At 40.9% G+C, this 25,913-nt stretch overlaps 1 protein-coding gene across 1 annotated transcript in view; it reads left to right on the top strand.

The window, feature by feature from the left end:
• Morc1 (MORC family CW-type zinc finger 1) overlaps positions 1 to 25,913 on the top strand; it is a 308,590-nt gene that overhangs the window by 133,870 nt on the left and 148,807 nt on the right. Inside the window, exons 3-9 of the mRNA XM_041673094.1 lie at positions 1,344 to 1,397; positions 4,864 to 4,898; positions 8,627 to 8,695; positions 12,107 to 12,197; positions 12,790 to 12,898; positions 17,137 to 17,296; positions 22,178 to 22,283. Coding sequence (XP_041529028.1) covers positions 1,344 to 1,397; positions 4,864 to 4,898; positions 8,627 to 8,695; positions 12,107 to 12,197; positions 12,790 to 12,898; positions 17,137 to 17,296; positions 22,178 to 22,283 — 624 coding nt within the window. The remainder of the gene's footprint in view (positions 1 to 1,343; positions 1,398 to 4,863; positions 4,899 to 8,626; positions 8,696 to 12,106; positions 12,198 to 12,789; positions 12,899 to 17,136; positions 17,297 to 22,177; positions 22,284 to 25,913) is intronic.

Raw genomic sequence — 25,913 nt, 5'->3', positions numbered from 1 at the left:
CAAGCCGCATCATCTCTCATCTGCACCACCCCCACATAACCTCCTAACTGGTGTTGTGCTTCCAACCCCAGCTCCTCCTAAGCCTGTATTTTCTAAGCTTCCAGGCTGGGCTTTTGCAAAATGAACCAGAGAGAAAGGCCATTCATGAGAACATACTTTGGTGTTAGCCACTTGCATACAGGCTTGTACAAGCCCTTCTTTGCTGCAGCAGGAATTCCCTATGACTCAGACATATCGTCACTTTAGCCTGGTCTCTGTATCCATCAAATGTCTAGTGTGGTCTCTGTCACTCTTCTCTGCTTTGAGATCTTTGCCCATCTGGAGAGTTTCCACTCTGGCCCTTTAAAGCATAGAGTTCTCATCTTCCAGGGTCAGATGAGGCATCACCGGTGAGGAGTGTCTTTGGTGAGTTCTCATCTTCTGGGGTTAGATGGAGGAGTGTCTTTGGTGACCATCTGCCTCTCCCTTGCAGGCACTCTTTGTTCTACTGTGAAGGTAGCCCTGCCCAAGGTCTGGAAGGCTGGCTTTGTCTTCATGTGCTTCCTGTGTGTTCTTTGTACCCCATGACCTCCGTCATGAATTCAATCATGACTTGAATTCCAAAAAGGTTCTGTGGGGGAACATGTCAAACACTTACAAAATTCTCTTGAATTAACTAGCACAGAAATTCTCATGGCAGTTTGGGTCAGAAATTTTACACTTTGAAGAGCCAGTGGCATAGTGTAGTATTATAATGTTTGTCTGGAATTACTGTGATTTCCTCAGGTTGCTTATATACTAAATTTTAACTCCCAAGATACTATAAATAGCCAGGTGTGGTGGCACACGCCTTTAACCTCAGCATTCAGGAGGCAGAATCAGGTGCATCTCTGAGTTCAAGATCATCCTGGTCTACAGATTGAGCTTTGGCACAACCAGGGCTACACAGAAAAACCCGGTCTCAGAAAACCAATATATATATATATATATATATATATATATATATATATATATTTTGAACTTGTGTCTTTTGTTTGTCCAGGGAGGTCAGAAAAGGGTGTCAGACCCCTTTGGAACTAGAATTACTGGCACTTAGAGCAGCCAGTGTGGGTGTGGGGAACCAAATCTACACATAAAGAGAAACTTGCAAGCTAGGTTTCCCCTAATGGTGTGCTAATGTTGATGTGTGAAATGTCCACGTAGGGAAATGCAAAGCAAGCTCCTTACCCTGAAGGGAGCCTGAGTTCACCCACAGATCACCCTTTAGCCCTCCAAGTGCTGGAAGAACATTTGCCTATATCTTAAACCTTACTCTGCTTACACACCTGCCTCACCTTTCTCTTCTCCTTTTCTTTCCCCATCAGCACAACTCACAGTTTCCTCTTTGGAGCACTGGCTGAGCTGCTGGACAATGCAAGGTAAGCTGTCTCTGAACAAAGATGGAGGGAATTTCAAGAAACAAATATAATCTATTTATGTTTGAAATCAACTTATGCTGAGCCCTGGTTCCAGTGGCGTGAGGTCATTATGGATGTGAGGTGCTGATTTGGAAGGTTCCGCTGGTCACTCCAGCACCCATAGTCTATGCTGTCATGGAGACAAGGTCTTGTTATGCATCCCATGCTGCCCCAAGCTTCCTGTAGAGTCCAGATTGGCTTCAAATTCATGATTTTCTTGTCTCCGTGTTGGGATTGTGGAAACACACCAGCGCACCTAGCTCAGGTCTCCATTTTCTCAGCTTAGTTGAATACTGACTTGATTATATTTCTATTCTTCTATTAACGAAAAATTGCTTTTACCTTCTCTGTGGCAAAGTCTACCCAAGACACAGCCTAATGTTGTCAGATGGAGACTCTTAATGGGGTAGCTAAATTCCCTGTCACTAGCTGATAACATATCAGCTTCTTGAGTTTTGTCTCTCATTTTGAACCTTAGAAATAAGATGGTCTTTCCGAGAGCACACACAGAGAGCAGTAATTAGCCAGCTACCTGAGAATTCCTCCCAGCACCAAAGGGGAAAATCTGCTAGCACTTTCTCTCTCTAAGGTAGAAAGCAAAATAAGAAAGTAACAATCTGTTCTTCAGCCAAGGGGCACTGAATTCAAGTCAGGAGTTAAGAGGGATGGGGCCAGGACCAAGAATCACCATGGTTGGCTTCTCTGTAATTTCTCGTGGCTGATGCCCCTACAAAGAGACCCCACCCCACTAGATTCTGACTGAAAACAGTTCAGAGTTGCCTTGGTGAACCTCCAACACCATGGTGTGGCCACTTCCAGCCCATGTCTGAAAGTTTGCAGAATCTAGAAAGAAAAGGAAGATAAGAAGGTCCAAGTAGCAATAGGCAGCTGGCCAGGGGTGCAGGGAACGTGTTCAGTAATAGGACTTGCCTTGCGAGCAAGAGGATTCCAGAGTCCACATAACAATGCTTGGTTCCAAGGTGCGGTTGTAATTCCCATGCTAAAGAGGAGGAGGAAACAGCAGGATTCCTCCAGTCTAGCCTAATTGGTGATAAGTTTTTTTTTTTTTGAAAGAGATGTATATTGTTGATGAAGATGGCATCTGAGGTTTCCTCCAAACTTCACTTGCCCGAACACATGTAACATGCGCTTGCACACCCACCATGCACCACATGTGGACATGCGCAATCTCTCTCTCTCTCTCTCTCTCTCTCTCTCTCTCTCTCTTTCTGAATAGAATCAAGAGAAGGAAGACCAGAATTAAAAAGAAAGGTCCAGGTCATCTACAGTAGTGGGGCTTTTTAGATCCCATTCCTCTGGGGCTCAGTGGATAGAGAACAGTGGTGGCAAGTATCTTCTCGGGGCTGGCTGTTCCTTCAGCCTTGCTTTATTCCCTTCTGCCCCAGACATCCCACACTGGCCTTTTCCCCCTGGCTTTGGCAGACACTTTTGTTTTCCACCCTTGCTTAGATGCTGCATTTTCCATCAAAAGAAAATATACTTTTAACATTTTATTTACGATTCCCCATCAGCCTTCTGAAGGTTTTTGTATGCTTCCCTGTTACTCTAATAAATTATTTTACATTATGTTCAAGATGTCGGTGATTTCCTGTGTGTGTAAAGAGTAGGATTTACATATCATAAAAGAATATTGTATAAGGAGGGAGGAAGGGCAGTAACATAGGAAGGGACTGCTGGAGATGTCCTAGTGCAATGATGATCCAAAGAGGACATCTGCAGAGGCAGAAACTATATAAAATACCTAGTGGGCATCCTCTATAAACAAAACTGTTTCTTTAAAAGTCTTCCATTTCTGCTGGGAGACTCAGTGGTAGAATATTTGTTCTCATGTGCCTGGCCCTGTATTAGATATTTAACACACAAAAAGGCAACACCAAACAACAAACCCAGCAAACTTTTGACTTCAGTACCATGGCATTTACTGAGCACCTAATGTGTCCACGGTTCTTAGTAAAAGGCACAATGGTATAGTGGAAACATTGGTACCTGCATACCGGATTGTAGTCAAGGAATAGCAGAGACTTTTCAAAACTCAATATTCCATTCAGTGTGTGTTTCATGGGTAGGAAATCCCTAAAAAAGGGCAGGGATTCTTGCAGAATTTCTATATAACGGTACCTTTAAAGTATGTTTAGCTCCAGGAAAAAGCAAAAGCAGCTCTCCACCAGGCTAGCAGAGTGAATGCAGTGTGCTGCCTCTCAGTTTATTTGGTGTCGTTTATGGTTTGAGACTGATAGATATTTTGGGAGGGACATGGTTTTCCATCACTAGTTATACCAGCTACAGTACTCAGTCTCCTCTTTGACTATGTGTGTAGACAAGAGCATCTGCACAGGTTTCCTAGCCCCCTCCTTCCTCACAGACTCTCTCTTCCTTAGCACGCATTCTTCCTTATCAGCTAAGACCTCATGGTCTGTGTCTCTTCTCTCACTCCCAATATGGAAGCCAGAATCTTGGGGCCCTTCCTCCTTTGCCTAATGTTTTTTTTTTTTACTTCTATAAATCTTGAAATATAAGAAATAGCTATGTATTTTAAAAACTGAGAAAATAAGGGGAAAAAAGAAAGAGCAGAAAAATCACTGGTAATTGCATCTCATAGAGCAGGAATCAGAACTCTTCTCTGTGAAAGGTCAGAAAATAAATCTGTTTGTCTCTGAAGGCTGTCCAGTCTCCGCTGAAATGACTGTTCCGCCAACGTAGGGCTAAGAAAACCATAGCCAGTACTAATATGAACAAGTACGATTGTGTTCTAATAAAGCTTTATTTATAAGACAGTTGGTGAGTCAGACTTCATCCGTAGTCAATAGTTTGCCTACTTGCAGTCTAGAGAAATCCTTTATTAACTTTTTAAGGGATGGGTAAAGTATTTTCCCAGTACATATGGGGCTCCACCTCCACCATTGCAAAGGAACTCATGTACACACACACACACACACACACATATATATATATATATATATATATATATATCCTTTAAATATATGGTCACATGGTACAAATGACAGTAATTTTCCTTTTCTGAATTTTCAGTTTTTGAATTGGGATATATCATGAAAATCATTCTATGGTTCTGTATTATTCTCCAGGAAGTCTTTAAAATATAAACACTATATTTATACTCATTTTTGAACCTTTTTAAAAAAATAACTACCACTAAATTTCATCGCTAGTCTTTTAAGTTACTAAGTCATAGCTTTTGTAATAATCCCAAATTATGGGTGATGGCATTTCTTTCTATATAAATGTACAGTGAACCGTCTTAGAAATTGATCTTAAGTGATTTATGACTTTTGTATTGTTTGATATCTGATAATAGGTTACACCTTGCATAAGCTATTGGGATTAATGTTATTTTTAAGGCACATTTTTTTTCTGTGAAGTAATGTTATTTTTGCATTGTTTCCAGAGATGCTGGGGCTTTGCGACTTGATGTGTTTTCAGGTGAGCACACATTTCCTTTCTTGTTTTTCTTTCTAAAGAAAAGCCTATAGCTACTTTACTTTTATTCTATTTCATCAAATCACACCACATTCTATAGATTTTTAATGTAATCTAAGTGCTTCACGAACAGTGTCCCTGTGGGGAGCCAGATTGAGAAATGCATACTCCGAGGGTCAAATTGCTCACTTACCCGAAGGCCCATTTACAAAATGATCTCTTCTAGAGTCCTGTGGAAACATTTGAGTGATTTGGAGCCGTGAATTTGGCCATGGAAAGCAGTTTTCTTTTAAAAGTCGCGTTAACGTAATCGTTGTTCATGATTAAGCATACATCACTTTTTTCTTCCCATAGTTTAAAATGCATAAGTGGATATGTAGTACAGATAATTATCTAAGTGTTACAACCACAGACCCACTGTATTTTCTTTATTGCCTCCATTTGTGGTCCCTCAGCGTTTTGTGCACTTATTAGTAAGTCTTGGTAGATTATGATGCTAACGACATTAGTTTCTGTGATGCAGTTAATGCTGCCTTTCTACACCAACACACGCAACCTTCTGTTAGTTTTGATCACACGGGAGAGAATATTGTCCATACATAATGTGATTCCATCTCTGTGCAAAAGGTGTCTCAGATCACTTCTCTTTTCTGAATGTGTTAAGATGAGTGCTTAGGGTCCATGAGATAGGTAGATGTTGAAACCCCAAGGCATAATAAATGATACTCTCTTCAGTCTTCCTATTCAAATTATGAAAAGTTTGAGAAATAAATGAAAATATGAGTCTCTGTCGCTGAGACATAATATTCGGATATAGTTTGTAGTCTTTTGAGAGAGTAAATGCACTTGCAGGTCCAACACCAGGGTTAGATGATCACAGTGGGGAAAAAAACACCATAGAAAGAGACCATTCAGGTACCTTATGACACTCTTAGAAAAAAACCTTACACCAAGTTTTCCGAAAGGAGAGTCAATGCCAGCTGGTGGATCAGACAAGGGCAGGGGAATATGTCATAATTCACTTAGGAGATATTCAAGATTACTTCAGGGAACATATTTGTCTGGCATTGTGGTCAATTGAGGAGATGATGAAGGTTGAAGTTGGAAAACTAAGCCATGACAGAGAAGCGTGACTTGCCCTGTGGCTTGGATTTTTTTCTTTTTCTTTTTTAAATTTATTTATTTATTTAAGGATTTCTGCCTCCTCCCCGCCACCGCCTCCCATTTCCCTCCCCCTCCCCCGATCAAGTCCCCCTCTCTCATCAGCTCGAAGATTCAGGGATCATTTCTATAGTTCATTTGGATTTTTTCTTGAGAGCTCTGGGAAGTCAGGGCAGGATTTTAGCAGGAGTGATGTGTGCAGCGGGCTAAAGTTGGGCTGCATATTGTGATTAAGGGAGGAAGTTAGGGAGCTGTTGCTGTCTCCCAGAAAAGAGATAGTGACTGTCGAAGTGAAATCAATACATCAGAATAGAGTCAGCTAATCCCCGTGAGAAGAAGACCAGGATGCTGAGGACCCGTGTCCAGGTCGGGGAGGAGTGGAAACTCAGTAGTCCTGAAGTGCTGACTTGGCCAAAGTCCAGTGCAAACAGCAAACACTGCAGAAAGGATTAAGTTTTGTGGAAATGATAATGGTGTTTGCTTTGGGAAATACATGATTATTAGGTGATAGGAACTTGAGCCCCATAGCTTTTAAAGAAAGACTTATTTTTATTGTTTTTAAATTGCGTTTGTATGCACGTCTCTCTGCGTGTGGGTTTGCGCATGTGAGTGAAGGCACCCGCAGAATATGGAAATGAATGTTGGGTTCCCCTAGAGCTAGAATTATGGACAACTGTGGGTTTCCTGATGGGGGTGCTGGGACCAAGACACAGGTCCTCTGCAAGAACACTATGTGCTCTTAACTACCGAGACACCTCTCTAGCCCCGGACTGACTGCTTTAGGAGAGTGAGGTAAGGCTATCTCTGTGTGGGTAGTAGGGATGCCTAGATTTTGAGGTCACATCTGCTCACCCCTAAGCCCTTGGTACTATATATCTGTAGTGTGTCTGTCTTGGGAATCATGGTCTTTCTAAACTGTTTGTATCATGTCTTCTGGGTTCTCCCGTGAGTTATTATATTTTAAAATCTTCAGATTTAGCGGTGGCTACTGAGAGCTGCTAAGGCTCAGTCACGTCCTGGGCCATGCACTTCTTAGTCCTGGATGGACAAAGAGCAAGGAAGAACAGCTGTTATCATGAGTATGAGGTCACATTACCAGGACCCTCCCCAGATAGTTTATGGTTTAAATGTGGTTTGTCCTCTGAATGCTCCTGTCTTAGACACTTAGTCATCAGTGGGTGACATTGAGAGATGTTGGGACTTTGATCCCTAGTGGGGGGGTGATTAGAGCATTGGAGATTTCATCCTCCAAAGACATTAATGTTGTTGTATGTAGGTTGTCATGAAGTTTGACTCTGGGCTTCTGGTCACCTGTCTTGCCGTTTGGTCACTCTGTTTGGCATGCTCTTGCATTCAGTCTTTGTACTGGCGTTTGGTGTACCATGAAGCCCTCACAGAGCTGAGCAGAAAATGGCACTGTGCTCTTAGGCCTGCATAATCATGAAATGAATAATTATTTTTCCCCTCACAAATTATCCAGCCTCAAGCATTTTGTTATAGTCACAAAAGTGGGCTAATACAACTAGGTGCATCTTTTAGATATTTTTACATTGGCTACCTTGAGCATCGCCTCAATTTTAAATGTGAGTTCTAATTGAACTTTGAATACATAGGTTGATTTATATGCTAAAAAATGTAATTCATGACAACAGAAGACATGTCAATGATTGTCTGAGGACTAGGTCAGGGTGATCAGGTGTGGAAGGGGGAGGGATTACAGAAGGTCAGGAGGAAGTATTTGAGGTGCTGGGTGTGTTTTTTGCTTGGATTGTGATGTTTTTACAAATACATAAGCATTAGTCAAATTATATACTTTAAGCATATTTTATTTATTGTCCATATGTTACGCATCAATAGCACTATTATTTAAAAAGGCAATGTGTTAGTACTCACATCCAGCTGTTGAAATTAGTTTCAGAACTGGTTTACAGACTGCAGGCTGAAATTAGATTCATTAGTTTTGGTCAGCCCTTTAACATTTTAACCTGTAGCTTAGATTATGTAATTTAATGGCTCTCTTCATCATCAAAATTGACTTCTAGTGACTCAACCGTTTCCAGAAACAGATATTTGCTGTTGTGAAGAAACACTCACCAAAGGCTCTCAGAGGGATTAACTACTTAGAAGGGAGCCTGATGAATTTTATTAAGAAGGGCTCAGATTTATTTTAGAATTACTGCAGTCTTGGAAGGGCATAAGGGAAGAGCAAGAAGACAGAGAGATCCTGGGGTCACTTCTCGTGGTTATCACTCCCCCTCCTCCTCTGGGAAAATTACTACCTGAATGTAAGGATCAATCCAGGTTCCAAGCAGGGCCTGTCCTGCTGTATGCATAATTTACTCACCTGCAGAGGTTGCGTGTTAATTTAAATCCTTTTTGCTATGTGATGGTTTTCACCCTGCAGTTTCTGAGGAAGCCATAGCCCAGACTCCCTTCCCAGCCCATCTCTATTTCATACCTGGGGCTCCATGCCTGCCATGGAGGAGGACGAATAATTATGGGAGCAGCGTGATTTTCGGATGAACACATTAAGCCCAATATTTATTAAGACTAACTGCTTTCCCTTACAGTGGAGAATGAAACACTGCAGGGAGGATTCATGTTGTGTTTCCTGGATGACGGATGTGGCATGAGTCCTGGTAAGTTAATTATCCAGGTACCTAACTGGCGGTGGAAGGAGGCAGCCTGCAAGCCCACAAAATAAATAAAAATAAATTGAACTATCTATTCCAAACAGAGATATGGAGCAATTAAGGGAAATACATGTTGGACAACTTGTTTTGGAATATTTTAGGGTTAAATATTCTAGCAGGCAAAATAAATTCTTTTTATCCATCTAAACCAAGACGCACAATGACTGTACATGCTATAGTCAAAGCACATGAAAGACAAATCATTCTGCTTGTAAGACAAAAGCACCTGGGAATGAACAGACTACAAATAGTAACTGAATAGAATCTGAGACTCTTTTGTTGCTCCTCTTTTACCTGTTAGTTGCAGGAGCCCTGAGGCAATTGCCAATGCCTTTAGGCTATTATTAATTTTCTGCATAACCTTGAGAGAGAGGTTGTTTCTCCTTGTTTTTAGCAGTTTGCGGGTATTTTCCTCCTCTTGTTTCAGAGGGTTAGTTGCTTTGACGGAATGTTCCCATCATAGCAAATACATCCATAATAGATCTCAGGGTTTATCTTTGTGCATCTAAGGGTAGCCTCAGTTGACACCTCGTGGGTGTACAGGGAAGACTCTGGGCAAATGAAAAGATACGTCTTCTGATCCTGACCATGGGTTGTTTTGAATCTAAACTGGACTTCTTATAATGCTTTAGGTGTCTTCAGCTAGGGTTCTGATCACTCTGCTTAGAAAGTGGTGATGAATTCCAAGCAGACTGGGCACACACATGAGGAAAGGGCGGCCATGGTTTGCAGAGAAGCTGCGGGCATACGTGAAGCAGTTAACGTCCCTTTGTAGCTTTGGTGTCACCGCTTACTTCCCGTAGCCAATGGGCTAGTTTAGAAAATGCCCCACCGACCCACACACATTCTCCTTTTGATATTTTCAATTTATCCTGGGTTAATTGGGATATGTGTAACTCTGTAGTGGGAATCAAGGAGCATTTGTACATAGGAGAAAAAACAGTATTGTTGAAAGAAAAGCTCTTTTATTTTTATTTTTATTTTTTTTTTCGAAACAGTGTTTCTCTGTAGCTTTGGAGCCTGTCCTGGAACTCCCTTTGTAGACCAGGCTGGCCTTGAACTCACAGAGATCCGCCTGCCTCTGCCTCCAGAGTGCTGGGATTAAAGGCGTGCGCCACCACCACTCGGCAAGAAAAGCTCTTTTAAAGAGGATTGTTTTATTATGTTTATTCTTTCACTGACTTATTTAGTAAACATACACGTTAGTGCATTTCTTAATGACATTTTCATTCATGTATATATATCATTGTGTGTGTACGCTTTACCTCTCATCATCCCCAGTTATTTACCTTTCTCCCTCAAGTTGGTCCTTTTCTCCCTCTGTATTTTACCTCACCCACTCTGATGTAATATACATGTGTATTATGCATGTGTTTAGATCTGGGTTCTGCATAAGAGAACAGAGAATGGTGTATATCCTTAGTGTGCTGGTTGGTTTTTGTTAGCTTGACACAGGCCTAGACATATCAGGGAAGAGGGAACTTAATTGAGAGAATGCCACCATAACACTGCCTGTGGATATTTTTATAGGACGTTTTCTTGATTAATGTCTGATTTGGGAGTTCCTGGACCACTGGGAATGCTGCCACCCATAGGCGGGTGGTTGTAGATAGTAGAAGAAAGCAGGGTAAGCAAGTCAGTCTCAAGCATTCCCCCAAGGCCTCTGTTACAGCTCCCGCCTTTAGGTTCCTGCCTTGAGTTCCTGTCCTCCTTTTCTTTGATGATGGATTGATGTGGAAGTGTAGGCAAAATAAAGCCCCACCCCAAGTTGCTTTTGGTTATGGTGTTTTAGTAGAGCAATTGAAATCCTTACTAAGACAGTTGGAAATTAAGTAATACGTTAGAAAAAATTTATCATATGTGACTGAAAATACAACTTATCTGTGGACTCAAGTGAGCCAGAACCCTCCTGTCCCATAGAAGAAGACCGTAGTGGTGCCAGGATGTTTCTTTCTCCCATCTTCCACAGTCTCCATACCAAATGTGTCTGCACTATGTTGCATGACTTTATCTTTGGTTTCTTTTTGTTTTTCTTTTGAGACAGTTTCATCATGTAGTTCCGACTGGTTGGAACTCACAATTTAGATCAGCTTGTGTCTTTAAAGTTAACACAAGCTATCACAGTTCTAATACTGTGCAGGGATAGTGTTATTTCCTGTGATAAGGACTTCATTGCAAATGCTCCTGTCATTCTCTGGCTGAAGACTCAGTGAGTGCCCAGTGCTTCAGCGTAAGGCTCGGACCCCCTTCCTTCTCTGTCAGTGTCTCATGAGGTGTCTTACTCTTGGCCCCACCTACCTTTTGGGACTTTTCTTGGAGTAGCCACTTTCTTGAACTCCAGCCATACCTGGCTGGACCCTCAGTGCCATTTCCTAACTGTTGTATCTGAAGGACTGACTTCGTTGGTTCTCTGTCACGTCACTTAGTCCTCTCGGACATGATCTCGTATTTCCTCGACTTTTCCCTACCACTTCACTAATACAGATCTTAATGTCTTCCTGTAAGTGTAAATGTAAAGTAGCAAGTGCATGTGGAGTGTATAACATTCCTAATACATAGGAAACTGTCAATAAATACTGGTTAATCTCATCATGGACACTTCACCTGTGGCCTACTAGCTTATGAGAATATGTGGCCAAATATCCTTAGCTCCAGACTAATATCCTGGAGTGGCCTTTAAATATCTCACTCGATTGATGCTGAACTATAGCATGTCTGTGCCCACATAGGCCCAAGGTCCCCTCCCCCCCATAACGTTAAGCTGTACTTGGCAGGTTAGTAGGAAGAGAATTTATAATTGGGAGATTTCATATTCTGAAGTTCAGAGGTTTCCTTCCCAGGATCTGGAATAGAGAGATGAGAACAGTGAATCTACAGGTCTGAATCTCCTTCCTCCCCAGGGAGCAGCAGCAGGGAAATCCCTCTGTCTTCAATGTCACCTGAACCCTAACCCTAAGCAACCCCAGGAGAAGGCTAGTGTCTTGTAGACAACTGAGACATTTACATTAACACTTATCCTTCAGATAGCATGCCAAGCATTTTATAGATACATCTGCTCGTTTCATTTCTTTATCATAACTGTGGTGTTAGCACATTCCTCTTAAAAGCAATGAAGTGAAGGCTAACAGTTTTAAACTGTACTTAAGGTCACACAGCTATGTCTGTCAGACCTTCATTACATTACCATGAGGATCTTTTTCTATGATTCTGGGTCTTAACACTAATCCTTGCCAGTGGTCTGTCTCAAAAGCTATGGACTTGTCCTAACGTTCTGAGAAATGGGTGAACTTCTGACAGCTGAACTCAATACTCATAACAGATCATTCCTAACTGCCTTAAGATTTCTGTCGATTTCAGATGAAGTCCCAGACATCATTTACTTTGGAACATCCAAGAAACGGTTATCAACCTTGAAGTTCATTGGACAATATGGCAATGGGCTTAAGAGGTGAGAATTGTTCCCCCTTAAAATAGAAATAATTTGCTGATACTGAAAACAATATTGAAGAAATCTTACAAGCAGGCACAGCCAGCTGAAGTTTTGTTTTACTGAGCATCTAAACTTGCTTTGGAATCTTTATATCCATAACCGACTCAGATCTTTACATTAAAGAATTCCTTGTGTAGAATAAGTGGGTTCTCTCCCAGGCATCCCAGAGCAGCCCAGTGTCATTGCCTCTTTACGTTCTATTGTTTTTCAAAGCATATTTGAGCATTGGTGTGGTATCTGCAGTTTTCTTTAGTTTGCCTCAGTGTAAATGAGGCGTGTGTGGCTCCTTCCAGGGCCCAGAAATTGTTCTTTTGAGCCTTAGCTGGAGCTTCTCTCAGAAGCTTTATCCCAAGCACAGTCATAGGGCTGGATCTTCTCAAATTCATCTGCTGTGCTTTGAGAAGTCACATAGTACTTGTGCACTCCTGGGAATGAGTCAAGCAGATGGGTTATCGAAAAGAACAACCTGTTACAGTAAACAAAATCATGCCCCTTGTTTCTTCTTTATTGGTGTCTTATGTAAATCACTGTGCTCTTATTTTTAATACAGCGGGTCCATGAGGATTGGCAAAGACTTTATTCTTTTCACAAAGAAGGAAGAGACCATGACCTGCCTGTTCTTTTCTCAGACTTTCTGTGAAAAAGAAGGTCTCACTGAGGTAAGAGATGGCACTTTCTTTCCATTTCCATGGCAACTGTGCAGCTTCCATTTACCCTCTCATGAGGCGATGTCTGCTATAACTTCTTGCAGATTATGACTTAGAAATCTGGGCATATGTTTGAGGAATGGACAGAAGGTGTCTGTGCACTCTGGGGTCACTGGAGGGCTTTTTGGAGAACTTAATTTTGTGCTCCTTGTGCCCACATTTCCCGGAATAAGAATCTGTCTTTGGCATGGTAATATTTCTTGGGGATGCCTCCTGAGACCTTGACACCATTTGTGTCGTGCACAGTTTATCACTTTGTAAGTAAATAGACTGTCGAGGTCAAAGGCTTAGAACACATTCCATAAAGTAACTGGATGCAAAGTAGACTGAAATTTCCAATTCTGGTGACCACAGATTTTAAGCTCCCTTAGCTGGACTTCAAACATCTTATTGATTTATAAGGCTCGAGTTCTATTTGAATGTCAAGTGTACTTCAATGCACCATACGCATATGGCAAACAACTAGGCCCTCAGCAATGATTAGATTCCGTGGAAGGAAAAAAATACCAACGCAACAGCTTGAAGACCCTGTCACCATTAAAACATTTTCGGCCTCATCACAAGGTAGTCACACACGTGGAAATTGGTTAGATGACAAAACTGGCATGTTGTAAAAGAATCTTGCTCAATGAGTATGTGTGGCTGTTAATAGCAAACTGGCAAAAAGCAGCAGATTGGCGGGAGAGATTGGAGAGCCTCGAGTGGCCAGTGGGGAACTTTTGGAAACAATATGACTTGCATTTGGGCAGGCTGGTCCGTGGAGATGGGTGTGGGGTCGGAACAGCGTGTCAGTGTGAGCCTGCTGCAGGGATTGGTTCTGAACCACAGCGACAGCCTTTAGGCAAAGAGGACCTTGAATGGCCCCTTCCCGCCACACACACAGAGGACATTACACACACACACACACACAATCATTTACTATGTGCACATTCGCAGAGGGTTCCTCTTCCAAATGTGTGGGTTTTTTGGCTCTTTTCCTACAGATGATCTTTAAGATGCCTCACTGTATTGCTGCCATGCGGATATTCAGGCATTCTCTCTGAACCTTCCACTGTGCAAGAGGACTTACGTAATTTCTTTCCTCTATTTTTGCACACAGACACAGCTCAAAAGTTCTCTATCAAAAATCAGGCTGTGCCCGTGTCCAGGCTTTACATTCTAAGGTCACGCCACATCACCTTGGAGTATGCCATCAACTATTTCATGATTGCTTTTCTCTGATGTACCTTTGCCTTATCTAGAATGAACATTACTTAGTGTTGTGTTTGCTTACTGCTGTCACTGGTAATGTGCTCAGCCTTCTATGTTCTCAGACCCTAATCTCCCCCCCCCCCCGTGTGTGTGTGTGTGTGTGTGTGTGTGTGTGTGTGTGTGTGTAGCATGCTCGCTCTTTACTTGAGTCCTGAGTTGGAAATCAACTGAGACTTTCTGTGCACAAACATCTTTCAATCCTGCTTCCACACTTGGTCACAGTTTGGCTTGGTGTCCTTTCTGAGCTAGACCTCATCCTTCTTCAAGTTTTGGAAGGCTTAGCTCTGTCATCACCTTTCTTGTACATTGACTGAAAAATCTGAAGCCATTTAACTTTGTTCTGTGGTCTTAAATGCGATTATTCTTTTTTCTCTTTCTCCCTCCCACTGAGAGAACCTTCTTTATCCCTAGTTGTGAAGTCAGAGTATTCCCTGGGTGGTTTATTGGCAGCCATTGTGATGGGCACAGTAGCATCTTTCCCTTCTGGAAACCCATATGTCTCACTTCTGGGTGGTGGTTTTTTTCAATTCATATTCTCTTTTGTCTCCTTTTACAGCTTCTGTTTTCAACACGTAGATTTGTAAATTAAAAAATATATTTTCCACTAACTTTTCTCTCATATTTTCTATCTTCAATTTTTGCTTTGTTTTCTGGGATGTTCTCAATATTTATCTTCTAATTTGTTTATGTCATTCCCCCCTCCCCTCAGTTATATTCTCAATTCCCAAGAAGTGTTTCTTATTTGTTCATTGGTTCTTTTTTAAAAAATGATGCAGTTTTTTATTTCAAAGACATAGTATTTTCTATTATAGCTGAAAAATTGTATTTATGTCATTTGAATTATTTTTTGTTATTTTTTATTTTTATACACACTAGAAAATGAATCCAGGGCCTCAGACATTTTAGGCAAATGCTCTATCATTGAGATATATCCTTAGCTTAATTTTTCTTAAATTTAATTGATTTGTTTACTTTATATTCCAGCCACAGTTTCTCTTCCCACCTCTCATTCCTCTCCCTCCTCTCTACCCCACCCCCAACCCACTCCTCCTCTCTTTCTGTTCAGAAAGGGGCAGGCCTCCCATGGGTATCAACAAAGCATGGCATATCAAGTTTTGATAAGACTAAGCACCTCCCCTTGTACTTAGGCTGGGCAAGACAATCCAATATGAAGACTAGGTTCCCAAGAGCCAGTCAAAGTGTTAGGGATGGTCCTGCTCCCATTGTTAGGAGTCCCACAAGTAGACCAAGTTACACAACTGTGACATATCTGCAGAGGGCCTAAGTTGGTCCCAGAGAAACTCCCTGGTTGTCAGTTTAGACTCTAGGAGCTCCTATTAGCCCAGATTAGTTGATTCTATGGATTTTCTTGTGATGTTCTTGACCCTTCTTGCTTCTACAATCTTTTTTCCTCTCTTCAGTAGGTTTTTCTTAGCACAGCCTAATGTTTGGCAGTGAGTCTCTGCATCTGTTTCCATCAGTTGCTGGATAAAGGCTTTTTGATGACAGTTGGGGTAGTCACCAATCTGATCACAAGGCATGGACATGTCAGGCTGTGTATCCTCTATTCCTAGGAGTCTTAGCTGGGGTTATCCTTGTAGATCGTGGGAGTTTCCCTTGCACTGGCTTTCTATCTGACCCCCAAATGTCCTGCTTTCCAGTCATCTCTCTCAGTACTCTCCCCTTCCATCCATTTCAGTCCCTCAAGTTCGCATCCCTACCTCCTCTCAGTTCACCTAGGGGAGGTCTTCTATTTCCCCTTCCCAGGGAGCTCCATGCATCCTCTGCCCCCGGGCCCTCCTTGTTACCTAGCCTCTCTGGGTTTGTGGATTGTGGCATTCTTACCCTTCATTTTACGGCTAACATCCACTTATGAGTGAGAACACAACATGTCTGTCTCTCTGGGTTCATCTTTGGCATAAATTTTAAAAAATATCTTAATTTAGGATCCCATTAAATTGCCAAGATTGTGTTTGAACTTGTGACCCTCTTGCCTTTACTTCCTGAGTAAAGGGTTTACATACATTTACCTACCTTACTCTGAAGATTTTAACAATGTTTTTTTTTCTCCTTGAAGTTTTTATCTTCCTCAAATGGCTTCTGTTTCCACAGATTTTTTTTTTTTAAAACTTGGTTTCTATTTGTTATACTAGAGGCTTTGAAAAGTTTTATTCGGTGAGAATTTCCCACAATATATTTTAATCATATTCATTCCCCTCATCTAAGCTCCTCCCAGATAGTCCCCCCCCGCCCCCACCCCTGTCCACTGAACTTTATGTTCTCTGTCATATCAAAGGGTTTCTATGCCTAGTCATGCTGAACACTTCAAAGGGCAACCTATTGAAAGCTCTGAGATTGTGGGTGGGACTTGGCAGCTGTGAGTGCTATAATCTAACCAGCTGTTTTATTGAGGGAAACCCTTCTTATTTTCATTTATTTTTATTTCTGTGTGTGTGTGAGTGTGTTTGTGTGTTGTGAGAGAGAAAGAGAGAGACATACACACAGAGTCAGAGAGTGTGTGTGTATGTGTGTGTGTGTGTGTGTGTGTGTGTGTGAGAGAGAGAGAGAGAGAGAGAGAGAGAGAGAGAGGGCCTTTTGTGCCATGGTGTGCGAGTGGAGGTCGGAGGACACCTTGTGGGAACTGGTTCTTCTCCTCCACCATGTGTGTTATTCCAGAAATGGAACTCAACATTTGGTGACAAATGCTCATATGCACTGAGCCGTTGCAGCAGCCCTGACAATGGAATCTTTAAAAACAAAATTCTGAGTATACATATTCATTGTTTGTCTCTTCCTTGTAAATCTAAGCTTCAGAAGAAAGATAAACTTTTAACTTGGTGTTTTGTGATTTGGAAGAAGAAGAGAATGAAATGGGATCAAACAAAGGAATCTTTGTGTGTGTGTGTTTCATAACAAATGGTTGTGTTGTACAAAACCAGGTCGTAGTTCCAATACCTTCATGGTCAACAAGAACAAGAGAGAGTGTCACAGAGGACCCCCAGAAGTTCTTCACAGAGTTATCCATCATTTATAAATACTCCCCATTCAAGACCGAAGCTAAATTGATGGAACAATTTGATATGATCTATGGGAGATGTGGTAAGTCAGCAAAAGTAAAATTTTAATGGAAGCATTTATTTTTGTATTTTTTTCTATCAATGATCTCAGGTATAGTTTTACACAAGGTAACTGTTCATTCTATCCATATGGGTTTTATCTTAAGAGAACCCAGATATGACTTACTGTAAATCCTTGACACAAGTCCAAAGGTTCAGGCTTCAGCTTCTGAGTGAGCAGAGGATGCTGAAGTTTGTGCCTGCAGGGCTCCTCAGCCTTGTACTTCATAGCAGAGTTAGCCATCAATTGCAGGTTCTTAGTTTGTGTGTTGCTACATTGTTAAGAGTTAGCAGCAGGGGCCGGGCGCTGGTGGTTTACATCTTTAATCCCAGCACTCAGGAGGCAGAGGCAGGTCGATCTCTGTGAGTTTGAGGCCAGCATGGTCTACAAGAGCTTGTTTCAGGACAAGCCCCAAAACCCTGTATAGAGAAACCCTGTCTCAGAAAAAAAAAAAGTTAGCTTAGCATCAGATGCAATAATTGCCCTCATGTTTGTGTGGGGGAAGCAGAGCTTCATCGCCCTTCTCCCAGATGGACAGATCCTTTCCTCATTGCTTTCAGCCTCCATTGTCTTTAGCATCTAGACCACACTAGCTATAGGAATTTCCTTGTGTTAGTCTGTCTTCTCTAGACAGTCTCCATTTTTGTCTCTCGAAACTTAGAAGTCTGCTTTAGAGGAAGCTGTATGTGTCCTACTCTCAGCAATGCTTCCATTACTATATATTTAAGCAAGATTTTTGTAATTTCATTTCCAAGTTGGCCTGCTTTATCTCCGAGATACCTTCTATAACCTGTGGCTTTGTAGTTGAAAGATGTTGTTGATTCTTTCCCTCTGTCATTGAGAAGAAAAACAGTGGCAATTAAGTTATTATTTATATATTAATATAAATATTATAATCTTTTTGTTTTAGGTTAGGCTTGAAGCAGTGGCTTTTATGGTATCTTCAGTTGTATTTTATGCCTGCTTCTCATCATTTCTCTCTTTCATGGCCCCTCCCTGCTCATTCCGGCCCCTTTCCTTCCCTGAGTGAGTCTCCTCTTACAATTTTTTATTATTAGACTTCACTCCACTTTCTGTTTTCTCCTCTCCCTTAAGATCTCTTCCTCCCCTGTCATGATTTCCTTCTTAAGCTTGTGCCCCTCGACATACATAAATACTTGTATATGCACACAAAAGTGTAATTTTAAATCTATGTTCTACAAATGCAAGAAAACAAGCAGTATTTATATATATTAATGGCCATTTAATCTCTCAGAGGACTTCTAATTATTAAGTTCTCATATAAATATTAGTATAGTGGTTTTTATTTTTGCTTATTTTGTTATTCTTACTAGGTCCATTCAGTTGGTTAGACAAATGATGGTTTTGTTAATTTCATATGTGTACACACGGTATTGTGATCATCCTCATTCCCACATAACCTCTTATAACCCTTATACTCTTGTGGGCTTCCTTCTTCCCAACTTGTCCCATCCCATTTTTCTGTCTTTGTGTGTGAGTACAGGTCGTGGGCAGATGTGAAACCACACAGAGGTGAGAGACCTGAGGTGACCACACTATTCAGTAGTCTATCCAGTATTTAGATATGAGCATTTTGACAACGAAGTTTTCATTTTGACTGCAGAGTTCTTGTTCTTAGCCCATATGCTGTTCTCTGTAACGAAGGAAGTATAATTAGTTTCCCTTTTTAATTTCTCTGAAAAACCACATTTGTCTTCATATTGTAACTAGTTTTGTGAATAGACTGTACAGTTTTAGTTAACCATTCCTTGGAGCAGGAGTGAGCAAGTCGTAGCCACAGACCAAACTTGACATGATGTATGAAGTTGCAGGAAGAAGCTTCTCTCATGATGGATGAGTAAGGTACCAACCTATGAGTATAGAAGAATATCATTAGGAGTCATTGTATTGGTCTTCTTTGTTATTGTTTGACCATTTGTTGAAGGTGCTGTCTTCTTTCCAGTGTATATTTCTAGCTTCTTTGTCAAAAAACCAGGTGTTCATAGGTGTGTAATGGCTTTATGTTTGGATCTTCAGTTTGATTCCATTCATTCTGCTTTTTTTTTGGCATAGCTGTGTAGTATAATTTGAAATAAGAAATGATGAGACCTTCCACATTTCTTTTCTCTCTCTCTCTCTCTCTCTCTCTCTCTCTCTCTCTTTGATTGTTCAAGACAGCTTTTCTCTATGTAACAGCCCTAGCTGTTTTGGAACTAGGTCTGTAGACCAGGCTGGCCTCAAACTCACAGGTTCACCTGCCTCTGCCTCCTAAGTGCTGGGATTAAAGGCGTGCACCACCATCCAGCATCCCAGAGTTCTTTTATTGTTCAAGACTGTTTTAGCTATCCTGCTTCTTTCTTCCTTCATTCTTTCCTCCCTCCCTCCCTCCCTCCCTCTCTCCCTCCATCCTTTCCTTCCTTGAGGCAATGTCTGTTTTTGATGTTGAGATATGATTATCGGATGAAGCAAAAGCAGTGTGTCCTTTCTACACATCCATTCTGTTAGTCTGTGTCTTTTGATTGGGGAATTGAGACCATTTGTATTGAGAGATATTAATAATTGTTGATTCCTGTTATTTTAATGTTGTTATTGTTGGTGATGGTAGTGGTGTTAATTGTGTGTGTATTTCCTTTCTTTTGATTTTGATGGTCTGGGATTATTTATTTCCCTATGTTTTTATGGTTGGAGTTAACCTCCTTAGGTTAGAGCTTTCCTCCTAGCACCTTTTGTAGGACTAGGTTTGTAGATAAATATTGCTTAACTTTGGTTTTATCGTGAAATATTTTATTTTCTCCATCTATGGTGATTGAGAGTTTTGTAGTGTATAGTAGTCTAGGCTGGCAAATGTGGTCTCTTAGAGTCTGTGACAAGTCTGTCGAGGCCCTTCTGGCTTTTAGAGTTTTTATTGAGAAGTCTGATGTAATTCTAATAGGTTTGTCTTTATGTGTTACTTGATCTTTTTCCTTTGCAGCTTTTAATATTCTTCCTTTGCTCTGTACATTCAGTGTTTTGATTATAATGTGGACAGGGTAATTTCTTTTCTGGTCCAATCTATTAGGTATTCTGTTTGTTTCTTGTACCTTTATAGGCATGCCCTCAAATTAGGAAAATTTTCTTCTTTCTCTTATTTTTAGATTTGGCCTTTTCATAGTGTCCCAGATTTCCTGGATGTTTTGAAATTTTTAGATTTAACATTTTCTTTGACCAGTGTATCCATTGTTTTCTATCATATCTTCAACACCCGAGATTCTTTCTTCCATATCATGGTGAAGCTTGCCTCTGTAGTTCTCCTCGAGTTCCCAAGTTTTTCATTTCCACAATTACTGCAGTTTTCATTTTTTTCATTCATTCATCCACCTCCATCTTCAGGTCTTACAATTTTATTCCTTTCTTTGCACTGTTTATATTTTCCTGGACTTCTTCATGGCATTTATCCACTTCCTCACACCGTTTGTTGGTGTTTTCCTTAGGGACTTATCAAGTTCTCTTTTACAGGCTGTTTTAGGTCTTTTGCTTGGGCTTCAGCTGTGCTGGAGTAATCCATGCCTGCTATGGTAGGATAGCTGAGCTCCAGTGGAGGCATACTGTCCTGGCTGTTTGTATTTTTATGCTGACATCTTAGCATCTGTGATTGGGATGACTATAGGTTTGGTCTTTGATATCTGAATCTAATTTTGTCTCTATTGGGTGTGTGTTTTGTTCCTTGATTTCTGCTTCCTTCCTGGACTTTAAGAGAGTATAGTGGCTGTGTGCTGCCTGGTAGGATATTTTCTGTGGGTCTATTTCCCTGGCCTGCTCAGCTGGTTTGTTCCCAATGTTTTGCTGCTAGTGTTGGAGGCTGGGATACTGGGATGACTTGGGGGTCGAGGGGGGGGGGAGGTTTGAGAAGAAGGTCTGTGTGGTCCCTTAGGGATGGGGCCAGAGAGGGAGGGGAGACGACCGCAGGTGTCCTGTTAAAGAGCTGGGGCTCTGGCATCTGGAGGAGCAGAAGGAGAAATGTAGATCTGCTGTCAGCCTACTTGATGCCCTGGCAGGACTGGCCACTGGATAGCTGGAGGTGCCTGCTGAAAAAAAAAAAGCAATGAGTGGGTGGAAGGAGGTTAGGTTAGAAGGGGAAGCTCTGTGGGATTTACAGGAGATGGGAATGAGGGGAGTCGGCAGGGAAGGCCATAGGTGTTCTGCTGCAGAATGGGGATGAGACTGGGGGGGGGTGGATCTAGGGAAACAGGGAGAAGAGAAGATCTGCAGGCAGCCTACTTGGTTTTCCCTGTGCTTTGTACTTATAAATAAAATTTTATTGGAACACAATTGCACACATTTCTCTCTAGCTGTTTTTGTGTCATAGTGACCAAGATTAGTTCTGAGTAGCTATGACAGCGGAAATATGTTCTGCAAAGCCTAAACTATTTACCAATTGGCTTTTTTTTTTTTCAGAATAGTTTGTCAGCGCCTGCTCTATAAACTAAAAGCAATACTCAGTGATATGTTTTAAACTAATTTTTTTCTCATATGCATTGGATTCAGTTTCACCAATGAGAGCTTCACCTATATTACAACCTTGGCTCAGGCTCTTAGCAATTGTCATAATGCAAATTATAAAAAGTCTGCCAAAGTTTGAAAGACTGATAGTGGATTGAATAGTATTAAGAGCAGCATATTATGGAAATGCAGCAGACACAGACAGGAGTATAATTTTCCATAAGGCAGAGCTTGCATTTTATCCAAACATATCTTGCTGAATCGAAACAGGAAATTTGCTCTAGAGTAGACTGAATTCTACAGATGAAGTGATTAGACATGCCTAGGATTTAGAGCACTTGAAGTACTGACAAGTCAATATTTCCTATTTTTTTTTCCTTCCAGGAACTTTGCTGATTATTTATAACATGAAACTTTTGCTTAGTGGAGAACCAGAGTTGGATGTTAAAACTGACAAAGAAGATATACTGATGGCCGAGGCTCTGGAGGAGTGAGTAATGTGTGCTCAAAGAACATCATTTCCTGATAGTGGGCTGGGGCTGGTAGCACTGCATCCCAGCTGCAGGCCTGAGGCCCCTTACCTTACCACAGTGACAATTCATTTTACACCCAGTACAAAAGGAAATTAGGCAAGACATGTGATCCCCAAACCATGTTTGAACCTTCCAATGACCTGGGCAGTTTCTTAAGTACATGACCTTAGGCCTCATAAAGACCATCATATTCGGACTCTCTGGATACCAAGGCTGGAAAATAATACTTTCCAGATGTTTTGCAGACAACATGGAATGCCAGAATATTTGGGATCTTCAGATAATAAGACTTATGAAGTTCCTTTATCGTTCACTCCTGTTTCACATATATCAAAACAAATATCAGAGTTCATTGTTACCACAGATGGACGAGAATGGGTACTCTGCAAATAGAGTAGGGGGGAACAGAGAACATAGCCCCGAATGAAAAGAATATGATGAGAAGGCAGTTAGGAGCTCGTCTGCCCATGATGCCCGTACCCTTGTATGAACTTCCCTTTACATAAAACAAGTCAACTCACATAATCATTCTAGTCCACTAAGGGCTAAGGGAATCTGAACGAGAAGGTTCTGAGAGAAGGTACATGTGAAAAAGAAAGTCTCTAAGAGAGCAAGGTTGCTGTAAAGTAACTTAACCAAGGCTTGCTAACTGGGGTATGCACCTTCTTAGTGTCAGACTTGAGACTAGAAGAGACTTTGAAAGCTATTTAAGGGACAGGAGAGAGATGACTTAGTGGTTAAGAAGGCTTGCTGCTCTTCCAGAGGACCTGAGTTTGATTCCCTACACCCTACTTGGCCAGCTCACAACTGTGGCTAACTTTAGCTCTAGGGAATCCAATGCTTCTTTTGACTTCTCCAGGCACATGAGCATACACACACACACACACACACACACACACACACACACACACTCCTCACGAGCCTAGCATGAAATGAATCTTTTAAAAAAACAAAATAATTTACTACAATTCCATTTATGTATTATTGTTGCCTAATCTAAACTTAAATTTCTTGCTAGCTGTGCAAAGTGAAAAGAGACACAGAAATGCACATTTAGCAGTTCTGTTTAATCCAGTTTATCCCAAATAATACAGTTTCAGTCTCAGTATGAAAAATACCCATGTGTTATTTTCTGTTCTTTCTTTCCATACAAAGCCTGTGACTCCAGAGTGTGTTCTCCATAGACAGCACACAGGGGTTTGAAGCGGTGTCCGGTAGCAGTAGTAAGAGGCCTTGTGATTCATGTAAACACACCAACCCTTAGCAAAGAGCATCTTTTCCTTTGCTTTCAAAGTGAAACTCAGAAATTCTCCTTTAGCTTAATGTTTGATCATTGACTTTTGGATTGTCTTTTGTAATTTTTCCATTGTATATTTTTTTCTCAATTTCTAACACGTGGAGTTCTGAATAAGCACAAATAGGGAGGATTTTGTTCATTTAGGGAAAAATGTATCCAGTCTAATTGCTGTAGTGCTGGGAACCCCATTGCTAGCATTAATATGCCAATATCAGGACCGAGGCCAGAGTTGTTACCAGCACCTCCATTACACTCTCCCTACTTCCCGCTGCCCTTGCCCTTCTGTTTAGCATTTGATTCCAAACTGATATTTCATGCTATTTAAAAGCTTTGAATACAAATTTTCAAATAGTTATCTGTCAGAATGCCTTGGCATTTCAACATTAATGTCAGAAAACAATACATTATTAGAGGAATAATTTGTCAGCCGAAGTTTAGGGAGAAAGTTCTCGTTGTCTCCAGATTGTCTAACGATGCCTGAAGCTTCTCAAGGCATTTATGTAGTTAATTACAAAATAAATAAAGAAAATGGATCAACTTAGGACACCATATGGTTTCGTGTAGGGAAATTGATAGAGTTTTAAATTTTGTATGAATTTTTTCTCTTTTTTGAGCAATATTTTTCATAGCTCAATCCCGAGGAGCTTGTCTTTTCTAAGATAAGAATAGGATTTTATGAAGTATGGAAGTACCCAGGATGCGATGATCCATTGTCTTGGGAGGTGGACCTTAGTGGTGGTACCGAGAACAGACAAGAGTACTCGCTCTTTGGCTGGGAGGTTGCTGTCTCCTCCTCTAAGATGTAGTTACTTGGGCTTCATGTTGACTTTGGCTTTCTGTTTTTCTAACGCCCTCAGAATCCTTTTAATTTAAAGAATATGTAGTTTTAATTTGTTAAAAGTGTTTGCCACAAAGCTTTAGAGGTCGTGGAGTACTCAGAAGGCTCTTGCAGTTAACAGCAAATGCCACACTCAACAGGCTAGAAGAACAGTCATGAAGGTCTCCTCCCAAGCCATCACTTACGGCTTCCGAAAAATATCCTACTAAGTGCAGTTTACGTCCCGCTTTGGAGAACAAGTGGTCGACAGCATAACTATTCATTTGCATCTCTTTCTCTGTGCTTATTATTATATCCCATTTTAGCTGCAGGACAGATTTCTATATCTGTCCACATTAAGTGTCAAATCTTGGAACTATATAATTTTCAGTTTTAGAAATCTGGCTGATTTTGAAAATAATATTTTTTGTAGAATTGTGAAATCTTAAACTTTTAACCTTATACTAGACTCAGAGAACAGGCTTTCCACATTATATCCTTTCTTTCATTTTTTTTTGTTTGAGATAGAATCTCATGTAGCCCAGGCTGCTCTATAAAAATTCAAAAGAAAGAAGTCAAGAGTTAGATAAAAGGGAAGATTGTGCCAAGACTATTAAAGAACAGAAATTAAAATATATCTGCTGGTTTGGACTAAATTCATTAATTAATATTGGGGTCATTTTTGGAAGCCTGGACCAAGTTCCATATCTCAAACCATCTTTGTAGACTCCTCTTTCCTCTCTAGAGTGCACACGTGGTTTTTTTCTTCTCTGAAATTCTCCATTTGTGCAAAGCAAGTCTTTGTTTAATAAGTCTCATCTTCTTCTCCTTGGTAATTGCTAGTAGCCTTTGGTCTCGAGATAATTAAAACTTAATGTCATTTCCAAAGACACTGCATTGACGGGGAAAAAGGACTAAGTATGTGGAAGATGCCCAGGTAGTGCATGGAGGATGCAGGTTTACCTGCATCAGATGCCCACTGCTCCCAAGTGTGTGGTTGGTGTGAATTGTCACCTGCCAGAGCTACAGCGCTGTGGTTCTGTTTCAGTACCCTTCATACTAAGTTCTGTGTAGTTAACAGGTATGGAATTACAGGCTCACAGTCCAGATGTTTTCCATTGCACTATATGAGAGGATGAGCATGGGGCTGCAGTTCTGTCGTTAGCATTTGAAGTAGAAATAGGAAATGCCACTGAAGCCTGCATCGGAGCATGAAATTTTTTCACTGTCTGTTATACAGCCTTCTCCTTTTCACCTCTCTCAGGGCCTTTAACCATGAGGCAGAAGGTGGGATGGGAATGGAAGGACTTGTTTCAGTTAATATACAGATATAACTTGTTCAAAAATTAAATATGTCTAAATATATTAGGTAATATAAAAGTGTTTCTTCTTTCTCAAATCAGCTCTCTCAGCTTCCCCTCTACTGTAGAAGTTATTCAGCAACTTGAGAATTTTTTTTCTCTTGAAACAGAG

Source organism: Microtus oregoni, unplaced genomic scaffold (assembly GCF_018167655.1).
Source record: "Microtus oregoni isolate MIOR12 unplaced genomic scaffold, Mior012 000023F_ref0000262, whole genome shotgun sequence".
In the NCBI taxonomy this organism is placed as follows: Eukaryota; Metazoa; Chordata; class Mammalia; order Rodentia; family Cricetidae; genus Microtus; species Microtus oregoni.
This window is presented reverse-complemented; position numbering and strand designations above follow the sequence as displayed.